This window comes from Calypte anna, chromosome Z (genome assembly GCF_003957555.1).
Source record: "Calypte anna isolate BGI_N300 chromosome Z, bCalAnn1_v1.p, whole genome shotgun sequence".
Lineage (NCBI taxonomy): Eukaryota > Metazoa > Chordata > Aves > Apodiformes > Trochilidae > Calypte > Calypte anna.
The window spans coordinates 27,764,965-27,786,270 of record NC_044274.1 but is presented as its reverse complement, the minus strand read 5'-3'; the positions used below and the strand labels follow the sequence as shown (position 1 = coordinate 27,786,270).

Below are 21,306 nucleotides of genomic sequence, written 5' to 3'. Positions count from 1 at the left end.
TTATGTTCTCTATCACCTCCACGTGAAAAAAAGTCTTCCTAAAAGCTGCGCAAGAGACAGACAATACTAGGAAATATTGTCCCAATGTAAAATGTAAAAAACTTTTTCTTCTCAAACTCCCACTTTTTAATGAAGAACTTTGCTGTAGTGGAGCTTGAACACAAAAGACTATTTCCTGTTATTCCTACAGTTGCACCGAGTCCCCAGACAAATATATACAGTCTGCACCATTGTGATGGCTGATGTAAGCTCAATCCAACAGAGCAACAAAAGATTTTAAAGAAATAGAAGTAATTGCTCTTTAAAGCTGCAGACCACAGCAAAATCACTTTATATCAGCCCAGCTAAATATGATTAAGTAAGTCAGAGATGGCTGAAGTAGCCAACCAGGCCAATATGGAGATGGTATTGATGCTGCAGGTAAACAGTCAGAAGTGCAGGAACAGGATTGCTTAATGTGGCAAATTAGCAGACAAAAACGTTTGTTCACTATGCCTGAATATGCTCCTGGTTGATGTAACCCTTCTCAGTTTGTTCACTAGAAAAGCAGAAAAGGAGAAGGAATGCAGCAAAAGCAGCTCACTATGTTAATCATACTAGAAGATGGGACAGAAAGACAAAATTAGTACTGGCCAACCATAAAGGCTGGACTGTGACTTAGTATTTGTATCCACACAGTTGATTTACTTTGTCATGCTTGTTCATAACCCTGTCTCTCATCACTGTGGAGTAAATGTCACACACAAAGTCCTTACCAAAAAAGCATTCCCTACATTAGTACCCACTAACTTTCCCAAAGGGCAGGGACTGTACCTAAAAACATAGCATTTGCAATTTTAACACGTATACCCTAATCAGTAGCTGAAATTGATGCCAACACAACTATAGCAGCTACAAGCTATAGATTTTGTCCTGTTATCTACTGCATGTGTAAACAGAAGGGTCAAACTGCAAGTCGCCACATCCACTTCCGTTCACTGAAGTAGCCAGGTTTTTACTGTGCACAAATACTGAGAAATATGACAGTGAAAGAATGTGCAGTAAATAAATAATACTTAAAGTTATCTCTACTCAGCAGCACCAACTGCCTGTAACAGAGCAGGTCTACTGTAATTTCAAGAAAGATTAGATTTATCCATCCTGCTAAATGTGTGATACACTGATGAACAGCATAAAGTCAACATAATGGTTCTGCAGGGTTATAAATATGTTTTCTTTTGTAGTTTAGTTGACAATTACTAGATTGACCTTTTCTCTATAGCTGCAGCTACAGTAGAGCAATTAGACAAATCACCCCTGTCATTTCCCACACGTATTAGAGAAACAGCAAAATTATGGGATTCTCAATCACCTCTTCATGCTGATGTTACAGCAGAACAGGGTTTTACAACTGTACTCATGAGTGGAAGCCAGAATGAAAAAACTTGTATTTGTATTAGATCGTATACTATAATGAAAAGTAACAAATATTTTAAGAGATATTCTACACCACCCAGTTTTCCTACCCATCCCAAGTATTGTGTCCTAAATGATGTTTATTTGATGTTGTGTCTTCACTACAACTAGAATAAAGGATTTTTTTTCCTGAGAATTCACACTTTGACTTAGCCTTTGGCTCCCTTACAGCTTCTCTGTTGTAAGCAGTAAAATTATTATCAAGCCTTATGCAGGCACAGGCTAAACCACCTGTCCATGTCAACAAGAGTTAGTAATTCCTAATCTTTGGATCTTGCACAAAATAACTCAGTATTAGAACCATCTCCTCATTTTTCATAACCTGTTCTTCTCCTTTACAAGTATTTACTGTCTGATGCCAGAGGTGAGATAAGAGAAGAAGAATATATTCTGATCCTTCTGCTATGCCATTAATCAAAATACCCATAATTGCTGATGGGAAATAGCAGAACACCATTTTACGAAATGATTATTTCATGAAGTAGTTGGAACAGCTACTTATAAGGTATATTTAGAAGAACAATCAAGTCAATTTCTTGTAGAATGTGTGTTAACCCTGTTTTTAAATGTGATCTTATTATGATTAAAAATACAGTCTTTATCCAACAATCTGTACAAAAATTCTGACGTTCATTAACAAGTTCTGCATAACGTATATAAATATACATATATTTTTATATATGGATATTATGCAGTATTTCACATATGCACTCTATTTCATATTTCAGTGCAAAAACATATCTTCCAATTTCACTAAATCATTAAAATATTACATTAGTTGAAAACTTTGTATTAAAAGCTGTAACATAATCTGTACTTAGGAAGGATGAGTAAAAATAATGGTTTAAACCCGATGCAAGCCTCACATTCAGAAAGTATTTTGTAAGAGTAATTCTCATTGCATGTATTTTTGCAAAGAAATTCTGTTATGAAAAGTGGAAGACTTTCTGCATAACTCTTGTCTCTAGACATTTACAGGTTCATTGTTATTCAAACGTTGTTTTTATAATGTGAACAAAGCTGGGTTACTGATCTAAACTATATTAAAAGTGGATTTGAGGATACTGAGAGTGGATGCTCCTGCAAAGTACCTAAAAAAATTAACTAGTCACTTTTCCTGTAGACCCTTCAAGATGCAATTGAACAATGCATACAGATCTTTATATAATCATATGACTTACTGTAACAAAAGTTACTTAGATTAATCTATTTAATGCCACTATTTTCAAGGCATTTGTTAAAACAGGCTAATTGTGACAGGCAGTAGGCAGTATGTGAAAAACAGTAGGTACTTGAAAGGCCTTCTGTCCTGATAAAATGAACAGCATTGTGTGCAGTTTCAGAAGAAGAGGCTTTACTTTGCTATATAATAATTTATTTTACTGTTAGAACCATGTCAAGTATCTGTATAAAATGGAGGTTGATTGAGAAGTGTGATAAAATAATTTATTGAATTTAAATTAAAGATCCACTAACATATTTAAGATATTGGCTCATTTTTCAAGACCTTGTTTCAGAACTACAAAAATATACACCGGGAATGTCTAGAGAAATGGTTACCTGAAAATCATCACCTAACCCACCAGCGAACTACAGCATGACATTTATTTCATTAGAACATGAAACTACCCCCAACACCACATGGTTTAATTCCTGATACAGCTCTTGTTTCAAGCAGGGTTACTGGTTTGAAAAGTCCTAATTTAATATGAAAAAGTCTATTGCTCAGCTACATTTTGAATAATGCTTTACAAATACACTATCATCTCTGTTCCAAAGGACACCTATGCACTAAAACACAACAACAAAAAAAACCCTACTAAAAACCATTCAGTGAGCTATTTATACAAATGGACGAATTCCATAGAAAGTCAGGACAATCTATTTTGAGACCTACATCTTCTGGGCATTTGATGTGTAAACAACCAAATCTGAACTGAAGCCAGTAAAACAGAATAAACAGTAATTAACATTTTAATAAGCCTGTAAATGAGAAAAATCAGAGACTAAGGAAAGGTCTAGAGAAGGAAAAGAAAATCAGCACCTTCTTATCATCTCTGTATTGACAGTTTCTATTTTGGCAGACAATATGAAAAATTGCTCCAGAGAGGTTTTTTACTTCTGTCACTTACTGCCATTAGTAATGCAAAATTATGAAAAAAGAAAGAAACAAAATATCAAATAAATGTGAAAACAACATATTACTGTTATATGTTTATACATGTATATATAAATGTATATTTTATATTACTGTACATTACAGTACAGTTTTTTACACTCATCGTATTGAGGTGTTTGGAACAGTTCTTGCAGTGACCAACCCATTTGTAATTAAAAACATAATAACTAAAAATTTTTAAAACGTAACAATTTAAAACCAGTGCAAATTCAAACTAACTTTTGTACTACTTTTGAAAAACACTCAGTTTACTCATTGCTTCACCTTATTTATTTCATAAAACTCAGATGTATTCATATTCATAGGTATATTAATATACCATCATTTGGATTAGGGCTGATTAGGACACATTTTTGTAAGCTTCATTCATCAAATATTCATCAGTATTGACTACTGAGCTAAATATAGAGAAAAGCAAGAAAATCAAAACATTGAAAAAGAAAAAAATCCAATGCTACAAGCTAAGAGCACAGAAAGTTAGGGGTTGGAAGGGACCTCAAAAGACCATTGAGTCCAACTCTCCTGCCAGAGCAGGGCCACCCACAGGAAGTCACACAGGAACTCATCCAGGTGGGTTTGAATGTCACCAGGGAAGGAGACTACACAACCTCCCTGGGCACCTCTGTCACCCTCAAAGTAAAAATTGTTTTCCTCGTGTTTATATGGAAGGTCCCATGCTCAAGCATGTATCTGTTGCCTCCTGTGCTATCACTGGGCATAACTGAGAAGAGCCTGGCATCATCCCCCTGGCTCTCTCCCTTTACATGTTTATAAACATTAATGAGGTCACCCCTCATTCTCCTCTTCTCCAAGCTGAAGAGACCCATCTCCCTCAGCCTAAAAAAAAAGTGTATGTCCTACCAAAAGTTCTTCGGAAATGGTTGAGATTTCATCTCAAGATTTTAAATATTTTATCAAATTCTTAGCAGACTTCAATACTGTGATAATATTTCCTTTTTATAACATAACTCTGTTTTACTCAAGAAATTAAATCTGTCAAGTATGATGACACAGGTTTTGTTACATGAATTATACAGCAACCAGAATAACCAAACACATTTTTAGAAGACAATGACACACAAATATCCTCACAGTAAGAGGACTTTTGTTGGTTTTTTTTGCTTAGACCACATGTTTAGCACAATTCTTTAGCATTACATGTAAGGAGAAGAGGGAGTACAGAAGAGGTTATTCTGATGACTTGTCTAAAGGAATATTTCTATATTCTATTCTATATTATATTCACTCTTTGAAACATAATTCATGTAGATTGCAATTCACTGAGCTACAGAAAATATTGTAAAATAGGATTTGTAAAAATGATGAATTGATAAGGCAAATGGGATGATTTGTTAAAGCTGAGAGCCTTCATTTTCAAGTAATGTTTGGAAAAGTAAGATGCTAGTAGAAAGTATAGCTTTTAGTTGTATTTCAATTATTTTCTTTTGAATTCTGAATACTAAATTTAAAAAAAAAAAAAACACATTATATTTCCTTGGAAATTAATAGAATACTACAATAAAATGTATTTTTGTGGTTCAATGATGAAGGTAACCTTGTATTTCTAAGCTACTAATGCCCATTACAGTCAGCTCCAAGCTACAACAAACGTAGGCAGTTCTTCTGTTAGTGCCATCAACAGAGACCTGAATCAACCAGGCAAACAGTACAAATGGAGACTACTGAGTACAGATATGCTGCATGCATTTTTTTCGGCTGGTTGCCCAAGGGAAGTCTCCTATCCTTTTAAATTCCTACCACAGTCTCCCAGACCAGAAGACAATTAATGGATGAAAGCTTGAGCAGACTTCTTATTTTATCTCTGCTGAAACACTAAAGGATGGCACAAACATTCTAAGCCAAACTCAGCTTGCTTTAACTGATATGTCTGAAAGTATTGTATTGACTCTGTTGACTGTCAATACAGACTACACAAGCACTTCTTCAAAGTCTAAATGACCAATTATCTTTCTGCTCTATTAGCTAGAAGTTTAAACACTGCTAGGATCCAGATATTAAATTTACATGTGTTTATATGAGAAGAGTCTAAATTACTACAGATTCACACTATTTTTATAAACTATTTTTAGTAAATGGGGTCATACATCAGTAGACACAAGTACAGTTATAATAAACTATTAATAACCTGAAATTTTAGCAAAACTATTTCATATTTTTGTTTTTCTGTGGTTTTTAGAATGAAAGTACAACAAAACATCTATCCTGTATCAAATACCTGTGAAAGACCTTCTGTTAATATAGCATAGATATACCAAAATTAAAAGGATTACTTAAAAAAAGGAAATCTGATTCACTCCAAAGAATGTGTAGAAAAAGAAACCACTAAAAACTAACAGCCAAAAGAAATACCTAGACTGTAAACAACTGAGCTATACAATTCTAAAGGGTAAGATCTTCTGCTTTACATATAGGGAGGAAGGATAACATCACACATAGAAAAGTGTTGGTCTTTGGAAACACTACTTTCAATCATGCTCCAATAGTAGCAGACTACAATGCACAGTCTGCATTGACTGCAACCTGGCAAATCTGTTCCAGGGCACAACTTCTGGCATCGCTCTTAACTATCCCATTACTATAGGCTCACAACCACCTGTTAAATCCCATTAGTACTGGGGGAAACAGGAGGAAATCAATTTTTTCTCACTCTTCATTGTAAGTCATCAAGGACAACAACGTCATGTGTCACATCCTTTGAGGATCTTTTAGGTCCTGCTTGGCCAATACATGTTCCAGAGTTGGGAGATAATGGTCTGTACGAATACATAACAACAAACCTTGAAAAACTGGGAGACATCAAGGAGGATGGTTGCTATGCTGGAGCTCACTTACTCTACCTCCAGTTTTCTTAATTAACAAACAAATCTCTAGCAGCAAGTGTTAGTATGAGAATACCAGAATGGCCATGGTTGGCAGAGACCTATGGGCATCACCTGGTCCAAACACTCTGATCAAGCAGGGGCACCTAGAGTCCTTGTCTCTGAGGATGGAGATATCACAGCATCTCCAGGCAAACTGTGCCAGTGCTTGGTCACTGTTACCATGGTAAAATGTTTCCTGATATTCAGAAGGAACCTCCCGTGTTTCCATGTGTGCCTATTGCCTCTGATCCTGCCACAGTGTACAACTGATAAAAGCCTGGCTCCCTCTTTTTTTTGTGCCCTCCCTCCAGGTATTTATTATCATTGACAAGATCCTCACAAGCTTGACAAGATCCTCCTGAGCCTTCTCTTTTCCAGCCTTAACCATCCAAGCTCGCTTAGCCTTTCATTTTGAGAGAGCTACTCCAGTTCTTCCAGCAAATTTGTGGCCCTTTACAGGACTCCCTCTAGTATGTTCATGTCCATCTTGTACTGAGGAGCCCAGAAACAGATACAATACAGCTGTGGCATAGTGCCAGAGAACACTTCACAGATTATACAAATGGTTGCTATTAAAAAAAATCAGACTATATTTAATGAGTGGCCAGGGTGTTTCTTCTCTCCTCTGTGTGCATTAGACTGTAAGGCCTGGAAACACTCTGCCCCTGTGAATGATAGCTGTGCAAGATGGCTGAGCAACTTCCTTCCAGCACACAGAATTACATGTATAGAAGTCTCTTCCTCAGCCTATAAGATTAAAAGCTGGAATAGAAGTCACTGTTTGTAACTTTTTAATTTTTATTTTTTAACATTAATTTGTTTATTGCCTGTACCCTACAGGCATCACCATGATCACCACTTTCGGTTTAAGTTACTGCTCATTTTCCTCATTACATTATTCCTGTCAATTCCAGAATTACCTAGTCATTTATTCTGCCAGCTCAATTTTCAAAATTACTACAGCTTCTCAAAGGTACATTAAGTTTTCATCTCCTTTACAGTCAGAACTTCCTGGTTAATCTTGAATTCTAAACACACAAAAGTTACTACATTTAAGATCACAGAAAAATCAGCATGTATCGGCCTTCTTTGGCTTCAACAAGAGAAAAAGGTTAAAAGGCTTTTTGTTAAACTGAACAGGATTGAAGGCTATTAGCATATAGCATCAGACACGTTTCCTATTTATTTTATGGCATGATCCCACCAATAACATGGGTCTTATCACAGAATTATAGAATATGCCCGTCTGGAGAGGACCCATCAGGATTATCAAGTCCAACTCCTGTCCCTGTGTAGGGCACCCTCAGGATAATACCATGTGCCTGAGAACATCATCCAAATGCTTCCTGAACTCAGGCAGGCTTGGTGCTGTGACCACTTCCCTGGGGAGTTTATTACATTTCTCAGCTGCCCTCTGGTACCTTTTCCTTATATCTAAATTAAACCTTCCCTGATTCAGCTTCCTACAATTTCCCTGAGTCCTGTCTTTAGTCACAGGAGTGAGGAAATTCATGCCACTCCCATCTTTTCTTCGTAAGGAAGCCACAGACTGCAATGAGGTCACCCTCGGCCTCCTTTTCTCCAAACTGAACAATCCAAGTGACCTCAGACACTCCTCATAATTCATCCCTTCCATAGCCTTCACCATCCTTGCTGCTCTCCTTCAGCCACTCCCCAGTATTTTGTCATCTCTTCTATACTGCAGAGCCCAAAACTGCATACAGTACTCAAAGTGAGGCTGCAACAGCAGAGAGCAGAGTGGGACAGTCACCTCCCTTTAATGTCTGGCAATGCTGTGCTTGATGCACCCCAGGACACAGTTGTCCCTCCTGGCTGCCAGGGCACACTGCTGACTCATGTTCAGTTTGCCATCAACCAAGACCCTCAGGTCCCTCTCTGCTGTGCTGCTCTCCAGACACTCATTCCCCATTCTGTACTTGCCACCTGGGTTGCCTCATCCTAGGTGTAGAATCTGGCACTTGCCCTTCTAAAACCTTACACTGCTGATGACAGCCCATCTCTCTAACCTGTTGAGGTCTCTCTACAGGACCTGCCTGTCCTCAAGGGAGTCAAGAGCTCCTCCCAATTTTGTGACATCCAGAAACTTGCTTAAAATTCCTCTCAGTCCTGCATCCAAGTCACTGATGAAGATGTCAAAGAGAACCAGACCAAGGATGGAGCTCTGTGGGACCCCACAGACCAGTAACCAGCCTGATGTTATCCCATTTGCTGTCACTCTTTGTGTTTGACCTGTGAGCCAGTTGCTCACCCATCATATAGCATGGTTGTCCAGCTGTATGCTGGACACTTTATCCAGGAGGATACTATGAAAGACAGCGTAAGAAATTATCCTTAAGTCCAGAAATATTACATCCACTGACTTCCCTTGATCAAAGTTTGACAAGCAGGACTTTCCCCTCACAAAACTATGCTGGCTGTCTTCCAGGTGCTTTTCAATACCTCCTAGAATAATCTTTTCCATGATTCTACCAGGCACTGAAGTAAGACTCATTGGGGTCCTCCAGGGTCCTCCCTTCTTGCCTTTCTTGAATACTGGTACAATATTAGCCAGCTTCCAGTCAACTAGGATCTCTTCAGATTCCCAGGACCTCCCAAAAATAATGGAGAGAGGCCTAGTGATGACATCAGCCAGTTCTTTGAGGATTTTGGATAAATACTATCAGGGCCCATGGACTTGCAGGGATCTAACTGTAGCAGCAGATCCCAAACAAGTTCAGGGTCAGCTAAGGGTTGCAGACACGGCCCTGCAGTTCTGGGCATTGAGGCCTCCTTTGTCCATCATCAGTATAGAAGACAAGAGGCAAAGAATGCATGAAACACCTCTGCTTTGTCTGTATCTCTTTTGGGAAGGTGACCATCCTTATCCTGTAAGGAACCAATGTAGTTTCTATATTGCCTTTTGCCATTAAAGTGTTTGAAAAAACACCTTTTATTGTCCCACACAGTTCTATCCAGCTTCACCTACGCACACACATACAAAAAAGAAAAAAGCAGCAAGGACAGCACAAAACAAATTTAGAACACGGTTATGGTCCTTTTAAATGGTATTTACACTAAATACACTGACAGATTCTAAACAATATTGACAGTCTGGTAAATGATTATGACAGCCATCCCTTATTTTCTCTTTTTTTCAAGTACTGTGTCTATCCTATCTGCACAGTGAATGATGGCTTATAACCTCACAATGCAACAATAATCACAATAGGACTACATCTTCCTCTCCGAGCATTAGTAGATTGGACTTTTTAAAATTCTTCTTACTTAAAATTATAACACTGAAAATACTTTAGCTGTACAGAAATAATATACATCAAAACCTTTCAGTTTTCATGATGCACTAAAGACTCAGATTTGTAACACATCATCATTCCCATTCCTTCAGAGAAGACTGCACTTTCTTAATTTCTGCAAGGAATGCCATGCAGAAAATAATCAAGCCGCATTTGCACCAAGTCTGCCATTTTTAATTATTAGCAATCAAGTCTAAGTAATTTTTCCTTTGGTTTAACAAGTGCATACGTATCTTCCAACATTTTTTTATGTCACAACTCATAAGATTGTTCAAGCTGATGCTAGTCCCTTGCACTACACTAATAACTAATCACAGGAGATGTTTATCATCTTGAGTTTTAACATGAGAATTGTCAGACTTAATCACCCTTCTCATATTTTCACCATTTACAGAGCTTCATTTATCATACATTTCAGCAATGTGGCAACAGTGGACTATTTTCTCCCCCTTTTCAAGTACATAAAGAGTGGCAAATTGTGACAATAGCTTGAAAGTTTCACTCTTTCTGATAACACCCATTTCCACCAGAAAATCATTCCTTAAAAAATCTTTATCTTAATAATAATCAAGAGAGCACAGTTACCAGGCTAAAACCTCAATAAATGGACAGCTATGTGTTATTATGGAAAATTCATTCTGACTTGCGTAATTCATTAAACGTTGTCAAGAGTGATCTGTTTTAATTGAATGTCTGCAAAAAATAATTTCTTTGGTAACAATGTCAAAGAAACTATTTCCAGAAGCCTTTATAAACTGGGTTCAGGACTCATGACTAGAAGCTGAAAGCACAAGTACCTCTGATGAGGATTGTGATTTGCCTTGGGATAATTGCCAAGATATGTGTTGAGCCATATTCAATTTTTTAAAAAATAATTTGCAGACTGGACTGAAAAGTAAACCAGTATTTAAAGCAAAATTATACAGAACGGCACCAATTTGTGGCCATTGCTAGATTCCTCAGGAAGTTAGTTCTGCATTCCTGGCCATCTAAGACACCATTCTCACATGGTATTTCACCGGGAGAAAAAAAGCTAAATTACATAAGATATCACATCACTGAAATAAAGTCTGAGTGGCAACTCTCAGGTCTACAAATTGAAACATTGCACCTAATAACCATAGTAAGAAAAGTTGTGCAAATTAAATTTTTAAGTGGTTATGGAAAAATGACCCCCAGTACCTTGTCCGTAGTTATGAAATTAAAACCTCTGCGCTGGGTGCAGATGCCCAGGTGCTGGCATAGGGGGCTGCAGGGCAGTCTTGGTGAGGACTGTCCTGTGCCAGACACAGCTGTCCACGACATACCCAGGGCAGAGCTGAGCCCCTTATTTAAGACGGTGGTACCTCTGGTAAAGTGTATTTTAAAAAAGGCAAACAAAGTCAAAAGCTTACCAAACGCAGGAGAGAAGGGAAAAGAAAGAGGACGAGAAACAGCAGTACAAACACCAAGGACAAGGAAGGCAGAGATGCATTACCACACTGGAGTAATTACATTACTGCCCATGGAGGCACCCATGCCAGAGCAGATGGATACTCCTGAAAGAGCTGTGGCCCACAAAGAGTTCCCACCAGGGCAGAGGAAACACATGAGGAGGAAGAAACAGCAGAGAGGAATCACTGTGCACTGACTGTAACACCCCTCTCTCCTCATCCTCCCCTACTGCTTGGGGTGATGGATGGCTCAGGAGTGAAGATATTAAATTAAGCCTGGGAAACAGACAGGAAAGCTGTTGGTTTAATGTTTGCTCTTTTGTTTCTCTCTACCCAAATGTATTTTAAATAGTAATAAATCAGAATTAATTTTCTCCAATTTAGATCTGGTTTGCCCTTGACTGCCCTTAGCAGTAACTGCTAAGTGATCTCCTGGTCCTTATATCTTATTTGGCTGTTAAGAATAAAACTGGAGCTATTTATGAAAGAATAAAAATAGTGGGGAGAGCAATTAGACACAGTTACTGTTTCATTTGCTGTGTGTTTAGGTAAAATAAACTATCATAAAATATTTTAGAAGAGTGTTCAGATGATGACACCTTTGGGAAAACATATTCAAGAAAATGAAAAAATGCTGTACAAAACAAAAGAGACAGCGTGATTGTTAGGATGACTGACACAGCCCTGCAGCCACCAAGATCAGAGAACAAGGGGACAGACATCCTCAAGGCAGCAGAGTAGAGATTCCCCTGCAGCCCCCTGTGAAAGACCCCGGTAAAGCAGGATGTTCTCCTACAGCCCACGGATCACTTTGGAGCAGATATTCACACTGCCAACATATGGAAGGCCCCATGCCACAGCAGATGGAGATGCCTTTGAGGGAACCTGCAACCCATGGAAAACAGCTGATACAGGAGAATGCCTTCTGGCAGAAGTAGTCCCTGTGTGGGTCCCATGCTTGGAGCAGTCTGTTCCTTATGGACTGTACCCCATGGAAGGAACCCACGCTGGAACAGTTCTTGAAGAACTGCTGGCAATGGGAAAGACACTGGAGCAGTTTGTGAAAGACAGAAGCCCATGGAGAGCTGTAGTGAGTTAACCTTGGCTGGCTGGCTGCCAGGTGCCCATCAAGTTGCTCTCTCACTTCTTCTCAGGAGTGGGAGAGAAAACAAGACAAAAAAGGCTCATGGGTGGAAATAAGGACAGGGAGATGGCTCACTGATTATCATCATATGCAAAACAGACTTGACTTAGAGAAACTGATTTAATTTATTGCCAGTTAGACAGAGCAGGATGATGAGAAATAAGAACAAAAACACCTCACACCAACTTCACTCCCAACTCATTTACTCATTTCAATAGCATAGGGCAACGGGGAATGGTAATTGCAGTTAACTCGTAAGACTGTTGCTCCTTCCAACCCACACTCTTTTTTTGCTTTAGCATGGGAGACAGTTTTCCCATAGGAGACAGTTTTCACAACTTTCTCCAATGCGGGCCCTTCCTATAAGTTGCAGTTCTACAAGAACTTCTCCAGCACGGTTGTTTTCCACAGAGTGCAGTCCTTTAGTAAAACTGCCCCAGCATGGGTTCCCTGCAGGGTGACAATTCTGCTAGAAAATGCACTGCTGCCTGGGCTCCTCTCCATGGGCTGCCATTCCTGCCAGAAGCCTGTTCCAGCATGGGCTCTCCACAGGGTCACAGTTTCCCTCAGGGCACATCTACCTGCTCTGATGTGGTCTCTGGAGAGAATATCTGCTCCAGCACAGACACTGATGGGCTGCAGGGGGACATCCTATATCACCATGATCTTCATCACAGGCTGCTCTGTGTATCTTTGCTCCAGTGCCTGGAGCACCTCCCTCTTTCTTCACTGCCCTTTGTGGCTGTTTCTCTCTCACAGTTACTCCTCTCTCCTGACCACTGTGCACACTTCTCACTCTTTTTAAATGTTATTACATTGCTGGCTGCCTCAGCTTTGGCCAGCATTGGTTCCACCTGGGAGTCAGGTGAAACTGGCTGTCTGATCTAGGAGCAGCTTCTGTCACCTCAAAGAAGCCACCCCTGCAGCCTTTCCACTAACAAAACCTTGACACAAAGACCTAGTACAAGAGCTAAAACCAGAGCAAAGGAAAAGAGTGAGGATGGAGTGGCAGAGATGAAATCTTATGTACTAAATTCAGTCCCTGTTTCCCATTGCCCTGTGCTGCTTCAGGGGAAGAGGAAGACGAGCTGGGAATGAAGGACTGAACTTGAGTCCAGGGAAAAGAGGAGAGGAGAGTGAGGGAAGGTGATTTACTTTTGCCCATTTTTTCCTCTCTATACTACTCTACTTTTAATTGGCAATATATTAATCTGCCCCAAGTCAAGTCTGTTTTCTCCTTACAGTAACCAGTGAGTCATCTCCCTGTCCCTTTTCTCCTCCTGTCCTGTTGCAGGGAGAGGGGGAAGAAGTGACAGAGCAGTTTGTGTAGGCATCTGCCAGCAATACAATATTAATCCACAACTCTGGGCTAATCACAAAGGAATATAGTGAAGCAAATTTTCTTACAAATTAAATTAAGAAGTATGACATTCAGAAGAATGATTTTAAAAGTAAAATTTATTTGTTTCACATAACATAAATTTTATGGAGTTTAGTTTTTTAATGTAGCTGACTAAGTACCTGATGAATATGCAGAACCCAAATGAAATCATCTTTCAGATAACACTGAAAAGATTAAATTAAATTGTAATTAAGAAATGCCAGTATTCACCCAGAATGATTCTTTATAAATATCATATAAATGTACAGTTACTTCTCTGGAAGGCTCTCCTATATTCACAAATCCAGATTATACCAATTAACAGGAACAAATGCGAGTGCTCCTGAACCACACTTCCACTTCAGTAGGAAGTGATAAATACAAAGATGATAGATTAGCACTTGTAGTCACCACAGTTAAAATGAACATTTTGTCTTTGCAAAAATATATGCTAGCTGAAAGCTTTGTACATTTTTATTTTAGCATTATGGTTTGAGGGGGAAGAAACTAATTTTATGGCATTGATGCAATGACTTCTGATAGACAAGCCCAAGAAAGACAAAATGCATTACTTAGAACACCAATGAGGTCCAGGGGGCAGGACTGGATGACCTCAGTATTCTCTCTCATTTTCTGCCATACTCAATAAAACACCAGAAGGGTGGGAAAGTTGGGGCCTTGACTCCTTTTCCTCCCTTCTTGTAGATGTCTCAGTAAGAAGCTCCTGGCTGTCTTCAGCTTGACACACATTCTGCAGAATATGACTCCATCCATTGATGAGAACAGTTCTGGCTTCACTTTACTAGGGGGACACTGCCATGAGGAGCCTATTTCTATATCAGCTACCATTAACATTGGGTCTTGAGTACAGTATATTATACATACATATACATGCATATTTCTCATTACTTTCCTACTAGTTACTATCCCTTCCCTGTTCACAGAATCACAGAATAGTTGTGGTTGGAAAGTACCTCTCTCTGAGATCCCCAAGTCCAACCATGCACACACTCAACAAGAAAAAACAAAACAAACAAACAAAAACTAACACCAAAACAAAACAAAAATCAAACCAAACAAAAAAACCTCACACAACAAACCCACTGCAATCTCTAGAATCTCTAGATTCATGCCACTAGAGCATGCCCTAAAGTGCCACATCTGCATTTCTTAAATACCTTCAGGGATGGTGACTCAATCACATCCCTAAGGACTCAACCTCACCTCAGGCTGTTCCAGTGCTTGACCACTCTTTCAGTAAAGAAATTCTTCCACGGAAGTAATCTAAACCTCCTCTGCTGCAACTTCAGACCATTTCCTCTGGTCTTGCAATTATTCACTTGGAAGAAGAGGCCAACACCTACCTCCCTACATCCTCCTTTCAGGTAGTTTTAGAGGGCAATGATGTCTCCCCTCTTCTCCAAGCTAAACAAGCCCAGTTCCCTCAGCTGCTCCTAATATGACTTGTTCTCTAGGCCCCTGACCAGCTTGGTAGCTCTCCTCTAGACACATTCCAGCACCTCAATGTTCTCCTTGTGGTGAGGGGCAGAGCTGTTCCATTAAACTTGTTCTAGTCCTAATTTCCAACCTGCCTTACCCCCCTTTTTACCTTCCCCTAGTAGGGTACGACAGGTAGGGGCAGACAGTAATTTGTTTCTCTGTGTCTTGGTTCACCCTAACAACTCAGTGGAGGCAGAATAAGTTGGCACCTGGTGTGGGGCCCTTTAAAGCTGCAGGTCTACATTGCTCCACTGTGGTCTTTCATGAGCTGTAGGCCCATATCTGTTCCACCATGGTCCTTCACAGACTATTCCACTGTGCTTCTCCATGTGCTGCAGGATACATCCTTTCTCTCACCACGGGTTGTAGGACAACACCTTCTCCAGCATTTCTTCCTCACTGACCTTGGCAGCTCTGCTCTGGTACAACTCTCATGCAGTTTCCTTTTCCTCTTCTTAAATATGTTAATCACAGAGATGTGATCAGCACAGCTGATGGGCTCAGCCTTGGCCAGAGATGAGTCTGGATTTGAAGCTGGGAAACCTCCTCACAGCTCCTCACACCCTTCTGGCCCCTCTGTCACTACCAAAGCCCTACCACACAAATGCAAAATATTTAGAAGTAACTTTCTTAAAATAATTTCTGAATCAAACATGCAGGGATTAACATTTGCAGAAACAGAGGACTTATTATAGTTTTCTTGAAAATCCAGCATTCACTAATTTTTCATTTTATTAAAAATTTACTCTAAGAACTGAGCTACTATTTTGATGCTCATGTCTGCTAATGAAATTTTGGGGCATTCACAGACACCAGCACCTCTTGTGACCTAACCACGTGTAGAAGCTATCTTCAGAATTGTATCCCCTATGCACAACACATCCAGATCACAGCTTGCAAGGCTGACTACATGTATTCTTAGGAACTCACAATAAGCAGTCAACACACATTTCAAACACTTCTCTAGCATATGGAAGACCATGTTAGCAGTTTACACTGCTAAGTAACAACACAGAAATCCCCATATGCTGTCTGCCAACAAGTTATAATAAAAAATCTTGAGTAAGTGAGTCTGTATTAGTGACCCAGCAGAATAAAGCAGATGGAGCCTCTTCAAAGGACAAAGTGCTTCTTTCTCCTGATTGTGCTACAGCACAAATATTTTGGTTATGATGGCCTATCATCTGGCTTTACCATGTTGCCTCTAAATTTCTTCTGTGTCTTTACTTCCTGACTGCTACCCCTGCCAGAGGTCTGTATTTCCACATTCCTCCATCTACTTCCTCTCCCTGGAAGTACTTAAGGCCAGGTTCAACAGGGCTTTGAGCAACCTGATCTTGTGGTAGGTGATCTTTAAGGCCCCTTCCAACCCTAAATACTCTACGATTCCGTAACTCCAATCAGAACCCTTATCAACAAGTCTTAATCATTAGAGTTTGGGAACACTGCTCCATTACACCATTTACTCCGGTTTATCTGAAGTGAAACTTCAGAAACACTACAGAAAAAAAGTGTTTTTCTCAGAACTGGTATTATTAGATAAAATCCAGGTTTCCCATCTGTGCTGAAGGCTCGAGGAAGTGCACCATGCTTACCTTCCCCCACATAACTAATCCGAAATGTGATGCCAGTAAGTACCACCACAAGGTCAACAATTAACATAACTCCCTCTTTTACTGTGCCATGCAGATACTGAGTATCTGCCTTCATGTCATAACCACAGATTACTCTCAACAACCTCCAGATGCTCTGCAAATCTAAGCACCTGGTAACAAAGTCATCTAAAATCAGTGTGAGCTAAATGATGTGAAAAAATACCCCTCTCCTGAGATGTTATTACAAAGAGACTTGGCATGACCTGCAGAGGAATGTTGCAAAATTATTGTCCGGTGATTGCAAAACCAGTAACATCTCTTGTTATGCAAGTGAAACCTACTCCTGAATGAACAGTACTACTATGGCACTAAAAAATCTGACTGTAGCTTTAGATACAACTCCTTACCTTATCTGTACTGTTCCTTGTACAACGATGTTTATAAGAAGAACCACAGATACAATAGGGCCTGGTAAATGTCCTCTATAGCAATATTACTATGGGAGTGTTTCAATATAGGATGACTTAAGCAAGCAGAACTACTCTTAAAAATTTCAGTCAATGTGAAGCTTTTAAATGTCTATCTCTAAGTAAATTATGTAACTTAGAAGTTGAAGGAAATTGCAACTCAGAGTCCACAGTGAGATTCACAAAAAATGTTACATTAACTGCTCCTCGTTCCTTGGTCACTTAGGAATATGATAAAGAGCAGATATCCCTCAAACTACTAAAGACAGAAGTCAAACACCTGAAGCTGTACACAAAACAGCAAGTTATCTGTCATTGCTGGGAAGGGCTTCCTTTCCAGCTTTCCAGTTAAGTTTCATAATTATAACTATATTCAGTATGAAGTTTTGGAGTCAGATGCACATAATTGAAAGATACTTTTCTTATTCTAGGACCTCTCATACAGTAATTGCAAGAACATTTTGCCATCAGTTTGGATGATACTTAGCAGACTGCCCTACTCAAAATGTTCATGAGAAAGGTATACCATTTTTAAATACTTTAATTAAAAGCTGAAAAGTGCACATCTTTTAAATTTACATTTTTTCTTCTTAGTACTTTTTCTGATTTATTCTAGAATGTTCCATTACGATAGCCTTATTTGCATATGCACACAGAAAGATCTCATTTGGTTGCCACAAAATGCTTTCAAAATCAGTGAAACTATATTAAGGGCCTGACTAAAGCCTAAAAAACAAAAAAACCCACTTAAGGCTAAAAGAGGTTTCAGTAAAAGTTTAGTGGTACTTCTTATTCAACACACTTCAATTTTAGTATTTTTAGAACATTACACTTTCACCAAAGTCTAAGCTATTTAGACTTAGGCACATTCTTAAAGATACTAGAAAACGTTTAAAGAGACTAGATTAGCAAAAATCCTTAAACACGGGAAAGAAAGATGACTGTCAAAACCACTCTGGTTTATATGAAACTGTTTTAGAACTTCTTCCTGCTAAAAATGTCTCTTTTCTTTTGTTTAAAGTACCAGACGTAATAAATCAATCAAAATGTTTTTCCTGTGTATCTTGAGGTGGTGGCTTTCCTCAACTTTTTCAAAGCTTCCAGTTTTTACATCATCAGTATTTTTCATATGATATGCAATATAGCTGTACATCATCTGTATGTATTTAATTACTGTTAAAATAAATAAGTTGATCAAAAGGACAAAATACAGCAGGATACAAGGTATTCTGGATAAAAGGAAAAAGCCTAAGGTAATAACCCCATTGTTTTTTCAGTCTCATTCTGAAGAGTCTTTGCCAAACAATGAAGGACTTATAGCTCCATAGAAAAGACATAAATTCCACTACTTAACCCACAATCAGTTTATTTTTGTTTCAGTAGTCAAAAATATGCTTCACTGTTTGTATGCATGTAAACACCTAAGTCATGAGGAATTATTCTCAATTAATAGAAGTAGTTAAATTTGTTTTATACTGGTTTTACAATCTATAATGAAGTTACCTGTCATCAATGATCCAGTTCAGACACAGATTGAGGGAATTAAGGTTTTTGCATCTCTTTACTATTTCCATCACCGTTTCATTGTCCAGTTCTGTTATGTGACGGAGATCCAAGCTTGAAAGATTTCTTAGCTATTGAGACAAATAAGACAGAAATAATTTCAGAATCTGAAATCTGTTCACATAGAAAACATTTAGAACAACAGTTGAATTTTTAGAATTGTGTATAACATGTGCAAGACAATCAAGCAAGTTGAGATAATTCTATTTTTCACAAAAAGGAAATATGTCAGAGATACCAATAGAATTCAGCTTCAGCAGTTTTGGAATTCAGGCACTTAGTTACTCCATGAAATCTTGACACTTCCAATCATAACCCAGTACACTGACAACAGAGGCCTAGGCTTTCCTCCTTTTAACTATATGAAGTACACAATACCAAGGTAGTGTATCAACTCATTTACTTTTAAAAAAAATAGAGCATGGAAGGAAGAGGAGACAGGACATTGTTGCTTAGTTTCTAATGCATGTGAATGAAACTCCACAGTCTAAGGCTCTCAAACCAAGTAAATATTAAAAAGTACCTGGAAAATACAGTACTTACACAGTAGTCTAACCTGCACAGCCATCAGTAGTAATTTCTTTATTCTGAACAACAACAGTTGGAATCAAGAACAATTCAGTTAAGACTTATGCATGGATTAATCTGATTTCTTATTATTGCTAAGCATTATAATGTTCTTCAAAAGCAAATAAACCCTCTTACTACTTTAATGAGTTAAGGACTCATTAGAAGAAAAAAGTTTTACAAACTTCTGCTCTACCCTTGAACAACAGATCTGTTTAGCCATAATAATCTCCAAGTGCTGTTTGCTTTTTAAGATGATTGAAATAATCTCCGTTATACTCTGGAAAAATAACTGCATTAGGTAACACTTCAATTAAATTTCCCTTCCCTGTAAAAAGAAAAAATAATCCAGTTCAGTGATTTAAGTCACTAAGTATTTGATTAAGTAAAGGCATAAAACTGAGATCATAGAAACTGTCCATAGTTAATTATTAAGTCAATGTATTTAAGGGGGAAAGTAAAATAAAGAAAGGAAAGAGAAAACAAAAAAGGACTTCAAATACAGGAGGACTTCAAACATAGGTAGTCTTCTACAGAAATCAGTGTTCTGCTGTTTTGTTTCACTTTCATACACCTATTCATAGGAAACATTTTGGCCTTGACACTCTATTGGTAATAATATAGCCTATGACAAAGGAAATAAACCTATTGGACAACTCAGCAATGCATATTCTGCATGACAGTAAACAAATACTTACCACGAAATCGCAAAGAGAAGCAGAAAAAAGTATCATTTAAAATTCTCACATAATTCTTAACTAAAATATGCTTTCTTTCATGACAACATTCTTCTTATGAACAGCTAGCACTACCAGTGGTTCTTTTATTATTATTATTATTATTTAATAATAGCAAATTAAATTAATATTATAAAATTAAATAACACAACATTACACTAGGGATAAATCCATGCAGGGATGTCAATGCTTCTTTCAAAAGTATCTAATCAGCATGACTTCAAACGAGGTAACAGCTAAGAGTAGAGCACTTATCTTATTGTGGGAATGATGAATACTGCAGAAAGGATTAATTATTTTCCAGGCAGAAGATACTTTTGCATAGCACAGGTAGGCTGAAAAATGTAACCAAATTCCTAGTATTCTTACTTAACGATTGGTAGTTTTAAAGGTAGATTTTATCCTTTACCATCACAGGAGAATGATTTTTGCCACAGTATTTCTTTCATTCATACTAGTTACGGTCTACCGTTTATATTCAATATAGAGTAACACAACCATCATTTGCCTTTTCTTACTGTCATTTTCATTAAAGAGCCTAAATGATACATGACCTACTTAGTAGGTTATTTCTTTGTTTTATTAGGCAAAATGTATTTGATCTAGAAAAAACATTGTCTTACCAGATTGAACAGACTGTTTCACATTGGTACAAACTCTTCCAAGTATAATTTGATCTATACAACCTCACTATCTAATTTTCAGATGAGTGAAAGACTTCCAAGAGCTGCAGAACCATATTTCTTTATGTACTGGACCTTCTGACATGATTATGTATCAATCTGAACATGACATAAAAAGAATGCCCCTTTGCCTATTTAAATCATAGAGATCAATATCTTATTACAAGTCAGATATTTGTAAAAAACACATATGTAAACATTTTTCATTTTAAAAAACAAATACCTTAATGACAAATGGTCTATTTTATCTGAAGAACTGTTCTAAGAGGTTAATCCCAGAATCATAGAATTGCTCAGGCTGGGAAAGACCATCGAGATCATTAAGTCCAGCCTCACTCTAATGTTACCCTATTCCTGATGGCCCACTGCTAAACCATGTCCCCAGGCACCACATCAGGTGATTTTT

General features: G+C 38.2%; 1 protein-coding gene across 1 annotated transcript in view; it reads right to left on the bottom strand.

Moving 5' to 3' along the window:
* Positions 1 to 21,306, bottom strand: part of FBXL17 (F-box and leucine rich repeat protein 17) — a 243,167-nt gene that overhangs the window by 146,466 nt on the left and 75,395 nt on the right. The window contains exon 6 of the mRNA XM_030466773.1: positions 18,854 to 18,984. Within this exon, the coding sequence (XP_030322633.1) occupies positions 18,854 to 18,984 (131 nt within the window). The remainder of the gene's footprint in view (positions 1 to 18,853; positions 18,985 to 21,306) is intronic.